Consider the following 13,782-nt stretch of genomic DNA (forward strand, 5'->3'; position numbering starts at 1 on the left):
TACTATTTAGACATTTTTATGTGCTCTCAATATTTGAGATGCAAAAACAAAATCAGGACTTTGCTATAAATAGTATGACTATATAATTGTTCAAACTGGGGCATTTCTGAGTGTAAAAGGGGAGTGTTATTAATAATTACTCCAAGACAAGCCTGCCCAGAATTGTCCTAGGCAAAATGGGACATACGGTCACCCTACCTATAACCAGCTACAAACAAGAATAGTCTTTCATCCATACTTCTGGATTTGGAGTGAGGAGAGAAAAAACGGAGAGTAAAAGTGGAAAGAAGAGTAGGAAAGAAAGGGAAGGGCAGAAGGGAGGGTCATTCTAGATTCCAGAATTTGGGCAACAGAATCAGTGTCACTGGAAGGAGAAATGGAGTGCTGCTTTAAAAGACAGCACCCTGTCAAGGAGGCACCAGGGTGGCTCAGTTGGTGAAGCATCTGACTCTTGATTTCAGCTCATGTCATGATCTCAAGGTTGTGAGATCGAGCCTCCTGTCAGGCTCTACACTGGGGGTGGAGCCTGCTTAAGTTTCTCTTTCTCTCTCCCTCTCCCCTTCCCTCAAAACCGCCCCCGCCCCGGAACAAAAAATGTTCTGTCCATAGACTGGTGATTGCCTGAGGCAGGTGCTGAGGGGTGGGTGAAATAGGTGGAGGGGGTCAAAAGGTACAATTTCCAATTGTAAAATGGATAAATCCTAGGCATGTAATAGGCAGCATGATGATTATAGTTAATACTGTATTACACATTCCAAAGTAGTTAGGAGAGTGAATTTTGAAAGTTCTCATCACTAGGAAAATAAATTTGTCATTATGTGTGGTAACAGGTGTTAACTGGACTTACTGTGGTGATCATTTCACAGTATTGACAAATGTCAAGTCATTGACAATTGTCAAATGTTGTATACCCAAAATTGTTATGTCAATTATACCTCAATTTTTAAAAAATAGAATTTATTTTTAATTTTTCTACTCTAAGCATTTTCTAGGACTCTTTCTTTTAGAGAAGCTAAAATCAGATTAAGTTTCTAGGCAGTTCTACATTTCATTCCATCTTATTGGCTTGTAATTGATTGCTTTGGAATTTTTATGTGCTTTCAAGGTATGACCTTAAGGATACAAGTAAAATCACACTGGTTGACATAGAGCTGATTGCTGCCATGGGCCCTCCAGGTGGTGGAAGAAATCCAGTCACTCCCCGGTTTATTCGACATTTCAACATCTGCTCTATCAATACTTTCAGTGATGAAACTATGGTCCGAATCTTCTCATCAATTGTAGCATTCTATCTGAGGACTCGTGAATTTCCTCCAGAGTACTTTTCAATTGGGAACCAAATTGTCAATGGGACAATGGAGGTGAGCATATACTTGGATATAGAATCTTTTAGTATTATATATTTTCCTCGTTCGGACTTTTTTTTTTGAAACTTTTTTTCCCCTTAGCCATCTACTGTGGTCTTCATTGTCAGAGAAGCTGTTAAGAAGGTTTGAGAACAGGAGAATCATAGGCTTTGAAATCAGGGATGCTAACTGGGTTTTGAGCCTTGACTGCTATTTCTTAGTTATGTGACTTAGAACAAGTAATTTGACTTTACATAAAAGTTTTTTAATTACTAAAATGAAATAGCACCTATTTCACAAGGTAGTTCTAAGGAAATTATTTAGGATCAGTATCTGCCACACTACACAAGGGTTTCCTCGACTGTTAGGTTTCTACCCTGGTGTTTCTTAATTTTCTCTCTCTTGCCTACTATTCTCCATGTTTGTCTTTAAAAAGACAGAGAAAGGGTCACCTGGGTGGCTCAGTCAGTTAAGCATTTGCCTTCAGCTTAGATCATGATCTCAGTGCCTCTTTCTCTGCTTATGCTCTCTCAAGAGCTCTCTCCCTCCCTCCTTCCCTCTCTCTCTTTCTGCCAAATAAATAAATAAAATATTTTAAAAAAATAAAATAAAAAGAGAAAGGAGTGTCTGACTGGCTCAGGTGGTAGAGAGTGTGCGACTTGATCTTGGGGGTCATGAGTTGGAGCCCACATTGGGTGTGGACCCTACTTTAAAAAGATAAATAAATTGGGATGCCTGTGTGGGTCAGAGGTTGAGTGCCTGCCTTTGGCCTAGGGCATGATCCTGAGACTGGGAATAGCAGTCAAGGCTCAAGAGAGGAGCCTGCTTCTCTCTCTGACTATGTCTCTGCCTTGCTCTGTGTGTCTCTCATGAATAAATTAATAATATCTTTTAAAAAAAATCTCAGTGTCGGGATCCCTGGGTGGCGCAGTGGTTTAGCGCCTGCCTTTGGCCCAGGGCGCGATCCTGGAGACCTGGGATCGAATCCCACGTCAGGCTCCCGGTGCATGGAGCCTGCTTCTCCCTCTGCCTGTGTCTCTGCCTCTCTCTCTCTCTCTCTCTATGACTATCATAAATAAATAAAAATTAAAAAAAAAATCTCAGTGTCATGCTAGACTTGGTACTCTACAATTTTCTAAACCAATATAATTTGATAAGATAAATATTCTATAGAATATACTATTTGTTACATGACTTTCTTATTATAGCCATTTTACTTTGGCTTTGTTGCTTTCTTCGTATTCAGATATATAAACGATCCATGGAAAATCTTTTGCCCACTCCCACGAAATCTCATTACACTTTCAACTTGCGGGATTTTTCACGTGTCATCCAAGGCTGCTTACTCATTGAAAAAGATGCTGTGGAGAGCAAGCACACCATGATCCGCCTGTTCATACATGAAGTTCTCCGGGTGTTTTATGACCGCCTCATTAATGATGATGATAGATACTGGCTTTTCAAATTAATCAAAACTGTTATAAAGGACCATTTTAAAGAATCATTTGATGGTATATTTTCACATTTGAGGAAGGACAATGCACCAGTGAGTATATTTAGTGATTATAAACATACTAAATTAAAATGGTACAATAGCATGAATTGTTAATAATCATCTTTAAAAAATACTGTTGCTTCTGAGCAATCATATTCTTTTTACTTTCCTTATTGATAGGTATTTATTTTGAGAAGATTTATCTTCAGAGGAATTATGTAGGTAACATGGAAGTTATTTAAAGAATAAAACTTTGGGGCATCTGGGTGGCTCAATCAGTTGAGCATCCACTCTTAATTTTGGCTCAGGTAATGATCTCCAGTAGTGAGATTAAGCCCTACATCAAGCTCCATGCTCAGCACAGAATCTACTTGTCCTCCTTTCTCCCTCCACCCTCGTGCTCTTGGTCTTGCTTGCTTTCTCTCTTCTTGCTCGCTCTCAGAAAGAAAGAAAGAAAGAAAGAAAGAAAGAAAGAAAGAAAGAAAAAGAAAAAAGGAAAGAAAGAAAGAAAGAAAGAAAGAAAGAAAGAAGAAAGAAAGGAAGAAAAGAAGAAAGGAAAGAAAAGGAAGAAAGAAAAGAAAAGGAAGGAAGAAAGAAAAGAAAAGATAGGGAAAGAAAGAAACTTTATATGATAGGAATGAAATGATATAATGAATGAAAAGTGCTTAACATGGTGACCATCCCTTAATAACTACTCTCAGAATGACTTTTCTAGGCTCTGGCAGGGAAAATTTATATGACAAAAATTTCTATTCTTATTATTTTTTGAGTATATAATTTCAAGTATTAATTTACAAGTATATTATTTACTGTCCTAATATTTAAAAGAACTATTTATAATTGATAATCATCTCATAACGTAGACAAAACAAAATTTTACATAACATTTTCTTAAATTTATTTTTACCAACTGTAAATTTTGTAACTTGATTTCCACTCTATAGGTAACTGAAGAGAACTTGAGAAATCTCATGTTTGGCGATTATATGAATCCTGACCTTGAAGGAGATGACAGAGTTTATGTTGAAATTCCAAATATTCACCAGTTTAGTGACATTGTGGACCAATGCTTAGATGAATATAATCAAACTCACAAAACAAGAATGAATCTTGTCATTTTTAGGTATCTACATTTGGTATTGATGGTGGAAATTGCTGTTTGTAAAATTTTTCTGTGAAATATTTAAAATGTACCAGAAGTATAAAGAAAAATATGGTGAATAACCCTATACTGATCACCCAGCTTAATACATAAAATATTAGCTATTTATTTTAAGTCCCTTGTGTAGCCAACCCTCTCTGACTGCATCCCTATCATACCCTGGGAGTAAAAAGAAACTCAGGTGCTTCTTTGGATTTTACACACATATATGTTCCAAAACATATATGCACAGTCTTATTTTGCATATTTAAAACTCATAAGTGGTATTATACTGTCCATATCCTTCAAGTTTATACCCTATTGTTTGTGAGAGTCACAAGAAATGAGTTTTTGCTACTAACACAATGTAGTCATTTTTCTGAGGTAGACCTTTAGGTGACTTCTGGTTTTTGCAATTATAAAAAAACATTTGAATATTCATGTCTTTTTGGGTACATGTGTTAGAATTTCTTGAGTCTATATTCCTAAAAGTGGAATTATTGTGTCCATCTTCCACTTTACTAAGTTTTGCTGAAATGTCTTCAGAAATGATTATTTAAGAGCTCCCATGTCCATTACCCTTGTCAACACTTAGGATTGCCAGGCTTGATAAGTTTTGCCAGTCTAAAGGAGAGTGGAACAATATCTCATTGTGGCTCCAATTTTAATTTCCCTGATTACAAGTGAGGCTGGATGTCTTTAGTGAATTTGTTAATTTTGTAGAGAACTGATTTTCTGTTTCTCACATAGAAATCCTAGTATTAAAAGATTGAAGAAATGTTTTTAAGAAAAGCAGTAGTATGCTTCCAGTAATAGGTAGTTAAATTTTTATTTTATTTCTATAATTTGAATATTACATTTCATGAATTTGTACTTTAAATTGTTTTCCTTTGTATCAAATTATTTGATTGTAATTTCTTTTGAAAAACCACACTTCTTGATGATTACCTCTTTAAAATTGGGATAACATATAGGATAGCAAAGTCCATCCTTCCAAGAATATAAAATAATAGTTACATGTAAATATACACTTACATTCATATTTCCAAGTATAATAATACTGATATTTCATAGGTATGTATTGGAACATTTATCACGAATATGTCGAATTCTAAAGCAGTCTGGTGGAAATGCTTTGCTTGTTGGACTTGGAGGGAGTGGTCGTCAATCTTTAACTCGTCTGGCTACATCCATGGCAAAAATGCAGATCTTCCAACCAGAAATTTCTAAAAGCTATGGTATGAATGAGTGGAGAGAGGATCTGAAGGTAAAATTATGAAGAAACCTAGTGTCTAAAATAATATCAGTGCTATGAAGAGAGAGCCAACCTGTAATAGCTGTGTGCTGAATACATGGTTGATGATGACAGGGTTATCCATAGAACAGTTACTGTGTGTGCTGAGCACTAAGTGCTTTACATACACGATCTCATTCTGTAGATGCAACGATTCGGGGCGACAGGGATGGTTGTCTCTGTTTTACTGATGAGGAAACTGAAGTCGAGGGAAGGTATGCACTAGCAGAGCAGGATTTATAACTTGTCTTATTCACTGTTGCTGCTGATTCTCTTATCTTTATTCCAATTCAGAGGTCTTATTTCATAAAAACGTATGTTTTCCAGCAGACTGTTTCAAATGAATCTTGGCAATGACAATGTTAATCATGTTGTCCAATCTTAATACCTTCCTTGGAGCTATGTTGCTTTCCCAGTAACCAATAGAATAGTGGAATGCATACCTGAGATTCTTCCCCACATGCCTAGAGTTCTGCATGACCCAGAAGGGAGATAATCCGAAATGAATAATAGAGAGATATTGCTGGATTTGTTTTTCGCTTGTACTCACCTCACACACTAAATTTCTACATCCTAAAAGTTAGCATAGACAACTGACTGCTTGCAGGTGAAAATGGTAGAATCTAAGCTGGTATCAAAGAGGTTTACATAGACATAGAAGGAAAAATTAGAGTGTTTCTTTTTCTGCTCTCACTTTAGAGGAAAGTTTTTGATACATTTACTACCAAATGAACTAATAGATTTAGAAAGCAGCTTTCCTTAGTAGAAAAACATGGACTTTAAAGTTAGGCAAACTCAGGTTTAATTCCTACTTCATATGATTCAGTAGTTATCTTGGGCGTGTTACTAGATCTTTTGGTACTTTAGTTTCTTCATTTTTTAAAAAAGATTTTATTTATTTATTAATGAGAGACACAGAGAGGCAGAGGGAGAAGCAGGCTCCATATAAGGAGCCTGACGTGGGACTCGATCCCGGGTCTCCTGGATCATGCTCTGGGCTGAAGGCGGCGCTAAACTGCTGAGCCATCCAGGGATCTCCATTTGTTTTTAAAAATTTATTCTAAGTTATACAATTTGTTGGCATATTATTGTGAATAGCATTCTCTTGAAATCCTTTTTAATTTTTGTGCATGGGTTGTAATGTCCCCTCCTTCATTTCTAATTTTAGTTATTTGAATTTTCCTTTTAAAAAATTTGTCAAAAAAAAATTTGTCAGTTTTTTTTTAATTTGTTGATTTTGTGTATTTGTTTAAAAAAAAACCAACTCTAAGTTCCACTGATTTTTTTCTATTGATTTTTTAATTCTCTATTTTTGTTTACCTATGCTCTAATATTATTTCCTTCCTCCTGCTAGCTTTGAGTTTACATTTGTTCCTTTTTTGAAGTTCCACAAGGTATAAATTAGGATGTTGATTTGGGATCTTCTTCTTTTTTTAACCTTCCTTTTTTATTGTAGGTGTTTACAGCTCTAAAGTTCCTCTTCACACTGCTTTTGCTGCATTTTTAAATAAGTTTTGATATATTGAGTCTTCATTTTTATTCACTTCCAGAAATTATCTGATTTCCCTCGTGATTTCTTCTTTGATCTGTTGTTTTGGGTGTGTTGTTTAATCGCCATGAATTTTTAGAGTTTCCAATTTTACTTCTGCTGTTGATTTATATTATTATTCCATAGTGATTTTTTAAAATGCTTGATTTGATATAAGTCTTCTTAAATTTATTAAGACTTGTGTTGTGGCCTTATACATGATCTGTCCTGGAGGATATTCTATAAGCAATGGAGAAGAATGTGTATTCTGCTGTTGTTGGTTGGAGTGTTCTATATACATCCATGAGGGCCAATTGACCTACAATGTTGTTCAGATACTCTATTTCCTTATTGATCTTTTGTCTACTTGTTCTATCCCTTATTGAAAGTAGAGTATTGAAGTCTCCTACTGTTGTGTTGCTATTTCTCCCTTCAAATCTGTCAATGTTTGCTTCATATTTTAGGAGCTCAGCTGTTTGGTGCATAAATATTTATAATTGTTACAATTTCCCAATGAATCAATCCTTTTACCATCGTATGTTTCTTGTCACTTATGACAGTTTCTTACTGACTGTTTTGTCTGATATTAGTATAGTCACCCTGCTTTCATTTGGTTGCTGTTTGCATGGAACATCTTTTCCATCCTTTCACTTTCAGCTCATGTGTCCATAGGTCTAAAGTGAGTCTCATCTAAGCTGCGTATGGAATCCTATTTTTAAAATCCATTCAGCTAAACGATGTATTTGATTGGACAGTTTAATCCATTTGTGTTTAAAGTCATTGCTGATAGGGAAGAATTTACTATTGGCATTTTGTTACCTGTTTTCTGTATGTTTGTAGGTTTTTTTGTCCCTCATTTCTTCTCTTACTGCCTGCCTTTGTGTTTTGTTGATTATTTGTAGTGACATGCTTTGATTCTCTTCTTATTTCCTTTTGTATATATAGATTTTTTGGGGGGGGAGGGAGTTACTATTGTGAGTAGGTAAGACATCTTAAAGAAATAAACCTATTTTACACTGATAACAACCATAATCACATACAAAAACGACTTCTTTATATCTGCTCCCCTTTATGCTATTGATGTCACAAATTATGTCTTTATAGATTGTGTACCCATTAACATAAAGGTTTGTAAAGCTTTCTGTGCTTTTAGATTCTAGGTTCTATGTAAAAATTTAAAAGTTGAATTTATACAGTAAAATCACAATAATATCGAATTCTATATTTGTCCATCTATTTATTGGAAAACTCTACTTTCATATGGCTTCGTGTTGCTGTCTAGCATCCTTTCATTTTTAACTTGAAGGACTCTCTTTAGCATTTCTTGAAGGGCACATCTAGTGGTAATGGATTCCCTCAGTTACTAGGGAAGTTCTTAATTTCTTTATTTTTGAAGGACAGTTTTTCCAGATACAGTATTCCTGGTGGACAGATTTTTTTTTCTTTTTAGCACTTTAAATATGTCATCCCATTCCCTTCTTGCTTACAAGATTTCTGCTTACAATCTTACAAGATTTCTGCTAAGACATGCTGGTAATCTTGTGAAAGCTCCCTTGTATGTGAGGCACTGTTTTTCTCTTGCTGCTTTCAAAGTTCTCTCTTTATTTTGACTTTCAACAGTTTGATTATAATACGTCTGTCTTGTTGTGTGAGTCTATTTGGATTTATTCTAGTTGGAGTTTGTTGAGATTCTTGAATTTCTATTTCCATCTTCATTTGTTCATTTCTATCCTCAGATCTGAGAAGTTTTGGGACATTATTTCTTTAAGTAGGTTATCTGCCTTTTATACCCCTCTTGTCTCCTTTCGATACTCCCACAATGTGAATATTAGTATACTTACTGATATCCCATGAGTCTTATTTTTTAATAGTTCATATTTCTGTTGATATTCCCATTTTGTCCATGCATTATTTTCCTGATTTCCTTTAGTTGTCTATATGTATTCTCTTTTAGCTTATTGAGCATCTTTAAAAGTTATTTTGAATTTCTTGCTTTGTAGTTCTTAGATCTGTTTTTGTTTGTTTGTTTGTTTTTTAGGGTTTATTTTAGTTCTTTGATTCAGCCATGTTTCCCTGTTTCTTTGTATGTCTTGTGATCTTTTCATTTTTGAGCACTTGATAAACCATCCCCTCTCAATGGACTGGCTTCATGCATGGGGGAATCTTCACCAATCACCAGACTTCTCAGAACTTTTTGGGGGTTGCAACTTCTTTTGGATTTTGCATGAGCTTTTATATATTCTAATATATACAAGTGATTTGGGCTATCTTAATTTTCTGTTTCTTATCATCTGTTGGCTTTGATCTTTGTTGTTGTATTCTTCTGCCCCTAACATCTTGCTACCCTTGGCACCTTCCTGTGGAACTTCAGATGATGCTGCATTGTGCCAGGTCACTTGCCTCTGTTCTCAGTGGCCCCCACCTCATATCAAAACTAAGCAGTGTTCCTGTCAATACCCTGAGTCAAGTGAGACAGAAATCTGTCCCCCAGGCACCCCTAGACAAGCTAGAATGCTGAAAGCAGTTCTGCTCTATTCCTTCTATGTGAGGGGAAAAGCCAGGAATTGATGGTATTCTCCTGATTGTGTTGCTCTATGCTAGGAGAGAAGGGGCTAGGGTAAGAAATGAAATTTTCTTACCTTTTTTGCATTGTTCCTTCTCTTTTTTATGCATTTATGGAGGTTCTGTACCCCTTAACTTGTTTCTAGAGTTCTACAAAAGTATTTGGGTCTGTACGTTGTTAATTTGGTGACTTCATGGGACAATGAGGACCTGGAGCTTCCCAGTCTGTCATTTCACTGATGTCACTCCCTAGTTTCTTGTAAAATTTAGATAGTACCTCCTATTTCATAGGTTGTTATGATTAAATTATACAATATATATGAGATTCCTGGAATATGACTAGTATTTTGGAAATGTTTCCTCTCTTTTCCTATTTAGAAATAGTTTTATACATTGTGTTTGAATATGACTTTTACGTGTAACAGTGCTTATGTCAAAAAGTTAAGTCTGTTTTTATTGTATCTATTTATTTGTATATGATAATTATAAAAAGACGCTATAGAAATAAAGCTGACATGATTAGATATAATACTTATTTGAAAACTAGTTTTAATGATAGAAAAATATTTCTAGGAACACAACAACCTGCATTTTGGAGGATGGCTTTAATGGGAAAAAGCAGTTTTGTATAATATTAAAATTCAGCATTTATTTAAATGATAAGATTTATTTAAAATATATCACTTAGAAATAGAGACAGTTTATTTTAAAAATCATTTGCAGAGTAGTAATGTGTTTTCTTTTGAAATACGTCCAGTGGAATACTGGCATATGTTTAATAACCAAATGTCCAGGGGGTTCAGGAGAACCTCTGATTAGTAGCATTTGCCAATTTCTGTGGTATAAAAACTCTTACCGTGGATTATTCAAACTTCTGCCATGGATGATGTCACTGAAAACAGAGTTGGGAAGAGTTATATGTTTGAGCACCATTAAGTAGTAGTTACTGTATACAATAGATTTAAATAACTTCTGTAAAATAGATAATAGTAAGTATAATAGGAAGTGATGAGATTTATGTTTTGTTACTTTTGTTGTTAATATAATGTATTTAATTGTAAGTTCATATAATTTAATTTTTAATGCTGTTTAAAAATCTACTTAAAAATTCTGAAATTTTAACAATTAGTTCTAACATCTTGAACATGTCTACTCCATCATGCCACTGAGTCCATATCTTTATATTAATTGAGAATCTTTGGTTGTAATTGACAACATGACACAAAAGAAAATGCAGCTCAAACTAACTTAAGGAAAATACGGAGTTATTGGCCTACATGACAGAATGGTCCAGAAATAGGGCTTTGGCATGGCTGAATTTAGGAGCTCAAATTAAGCCCTCAGTAATTACTCTATCTCCTGGCTCTGCTCTCCTACATTTGGTTCCTTCTCCAGTAGACTCCTTCCATGAGGCAACACAATTGGCACCTAGTAATTCTAGATTATAGGCCTTTATATCCATCTCAGAATGACAGAGATTCTTTCTGTTTTCAAGTCCATCTCAGTCTCTGAAGCAAGACTGATTGGGCCTTCTTAAAATCATGCCCTCTTCTGAATCAAAGAAAATTATATATATATATAGGCTTGGGACACTCTGACCAGTTGGGGTCTCCTGCTCAGGGGATGGGAAATACAGAGTCCTTGAATGATAGCCCCCCTCAGAAGTAGAGAGAGCCACCACTCTAAAATTGAGATGTCATTACTAAAAGAAGGGAAAAGGAAGGGAAAGCAAAAACAACACATGTTCACCACATTCTGCTTACAAATGCATTTTTATTTTAAGGTTCTATTAAGGAATGTGGGCATGAGGGGCCAGAAGACAGTCTTTCTTATCACGGACACTCAGATTAAAGAAGAAGCTTTTCTAGAGGATATTGACAGTGTGCTCAATACCGGAGAAGTACCTAACATTTTTGCTGCTGATGAAAAACAGGAAGTGATGGAGGTAAATGCTTTTTAATGAGTGCTGTTCTCAACACAGGAATGTTCTTATCTCGCAACTTTTTCTCTATTCTTTAGGACAATTATAGCTTGTGTACAGGATTTTGGTAATTAAAAATTTTAAAGTATATTATTTTAATACATCTTTTTTGGTAAGCTTCAAATCATTTCTACCATAGTTATGAGACAATGTTTATAATTCCTTTCTTTGTAATGATGCCAATTTCGTCTGTTTGATCTTATGTAGCATGTTTTATGAGTGATTAGACATTTTATTTATTTATTTATTTTTCTGGCAACCCAGGGCCGGGGCAGCCCCAAGCACTGATTAGACATTTTAAATAACATCTTAGGATCATGTGATATGAGAAAACATAACTTTGAAATGTTGCTTGATTAGCTGTTACGGTTTACAACTGGTTAGAAAACTTTTTTAAAGACTTAGGAAAACTCCTGTCTTAACAATTCTGATATATCTGATAATCATGCTTTACAACTTAATTGATAAAAAAAATACAATTGTGAAGTGCCAACTCCTTTAGATGTCTTGTCTTTCTATCTCTATTTCTAATATCTTCCTACACAAGATCTCTGCCAGTAATTTTTCTTTCTCATTGCCATAACTACTATTACCCACAGAATGTATCACTTATACTGGATGCTTCATTCCAGTTTTCAGTTATAGCATCTGTAGTAAAATAAATAGATTTGCCGTAGTAGTTCAAGTACCTGCTTTTCTCTTGTATAGAATGGAACTAATGTGTATACATCATTGTTCCTCCTACATAGGGTTGTTGTGAGGTCTGAAGATCAAGTGAAATGAAGCCCTTATGAAGTGTCATGCACTTAGAACACCAGTAGTAAATGGTTCATTACCAATTTGTGTCCTGGAGTGGTGAAGGAGAAAAGGAATAAAGAAAAGATTCTAAGTTCTCTCTTCTATCTAGGGGATATCAAAGATGTGGCCAATGCTGCTGAAAAATGGTGATTCTCCTAATTCATAGGATAGATTCATCCCCTATACTCCTATCCAATAAATAGTCACCCTTGGGGAGTAAGATTTCCTCAATTTTGCCAAGCTTTCCTGCTCACTTTAGCTATTTATTTTTTCATCTTGTCACTTTGCTACCAGATTTTTCCATTGCTTCAGTATTTTTTTGTAGTATGATCCAATAGTGACCTTAAGAACTCTTTCTTTCACATTCTACCCAAGTCTTGGAAGACCATATTAATTTATCCACAAGGAAATAGCCATTGTCAGAACTCAGGAGTACTGAAATGTAACCCTATTTACCTTTGTTTTATGCTGATTTTTTTAAATAGGAAAGGTAATACGAAAGAAGCTCTATTATTTTCTTTCTACATTCTGCACTATCCTGGACATTCCACTTTGAAGGTCATGTCTTGCGCTTTGCTTATTTCATCCCTCTGACAAAGATTTTAGCTTAAACCTCCTCACTCCTGGTAACTGGCCCCTATAGCTTGGACTTGGCACTGCTTAGAGGGCACCTCTTAGAGACTCAGCACATGTCTCTGATTTCAGCAATGGAATTCAAGCCTCAAAATTCCACTTCCAGGGGCAGCCCCGGTAGCTCAGTGGTTTAGCGCCACCTTCAGCCCAGAGCCTGATCCTGGAGACCCAGGATTGAGTTCCACATCAGGCTCCCTGCATGGAGCCTGCTTCTCCCTCTGCCTGTGTCTCTACCTCTCTCTCTCTCTGTCTCTCATGAATAAATAAATAAAATCTAGGGATCCCTGGGTGGCGCAGCGGTTTAGCGCCTGCCTTTGGCCCAGGGCGTGATCCTGGAGACCCAGGATCGAATCCCATGTCCTCCCAAAAAAAAAAAAAAAAAAAAGAATTCCGCTTCCAGACTACTTTTTCCCCTACTCTATTTGCTTTCCTTGAAGAATTAAATTATTTCAGTGTCTTTCTCAATAAAACAGTGACTTCTTAATCACACATTTAGTGATGTTTTCTCAGTTCCTTTAAAAAATGCTCATTCATATTGACATAATTCATTATTCTTCAGCTTACATTAGGGTTCACTCTGTGGTGTACATTCTATGGGTTTTGGAGAAATGAGTACTGATGTGTATCACCATTAAGTATCACACAGAATAGTTTCCCTAACATAAAAATGCCATGGGTTCCAATGTTTGTGCTTCTCTTCCTCCCTTGAACTCCTGGCAATCTTTGCTGTTTTTATTTATTTTTTTTAAACTATTTTTAAATTTTATTTATTTATTCATGACAGAGAGAGAAAGAGAGAAGCAGAGGGAGAAGCAGGCTCCATGCAGGGAGCCCAACGTGGGACTCGATCCCAGGTCTCCAGGATCATACCCCAGGCTAAAGGCGGCGCCAAACCGCTGAACCACCGGGGCTGCCCTCTTTGCTGTTTTTATTGTCTCCATAGTTTTAGCTTTTCCAGAATGTTCTATAGTTGCCATCATACAGTATGTAGCTTTTTTTGATTG

At 35.7% G+C, this 13,782-nt stretch overlaps 1 protein-coding gene across 5 annotated transcripts in view; it reads left to right on the forward strand.

Annotated features, from left to right (window-relative positions):
- DNAH12 (dynein axonemal heavy chain 12) overlaps window positions 1-13,782 on the forward strand; it is a 203,306-nt gene that overhangs the window by 98,648 nt on the left and 90,876 nt on the right. For all 5 annotated transcript variants that reach the window (XR_007404380.1, XR_007404379.1, XM_049098394.1 and 2 more), the window contains exons 40-44: window positions 1,106-1,361; window positions 2,593-2,892; window positions 3,786-3,964; window positions 5,057-5,249; window positions 11,150-11,311. Coding sequence is in view for 3 of the 5 variants with exons in the window: in XM_049098394.1 (XP_048954351.1) it covers window positions 1,106-1,361; window positions 2,593-2,892; window positions 3,786-3,964; window positions 5,057-5,249; window positions 11,150-11,311 (1,090 nt within the window). In the remaining 2 variants the exon portion in view is untranslated. The remainder of the gene's footprint in view (window positions 1-1,105; window positions 1,362-2,592; window positions 2,893-3,785; window positions 3,965-5,056; window positions 5,250-11,149; window positions 11,312-13,782) is intronic.

This window comes from Canis lupus, chromosome 20 (genome assembly GCF_003254725.2).
Source record: "Canis lupus dingo isolate Sandy chromosome 20, ASM325472v2, whole genome shotgun sequence".
NCBI lineage: Eukaryota > Metazoa > Chordata > Mammalia > Carnivora > Canidae > Canis > Canis lupus.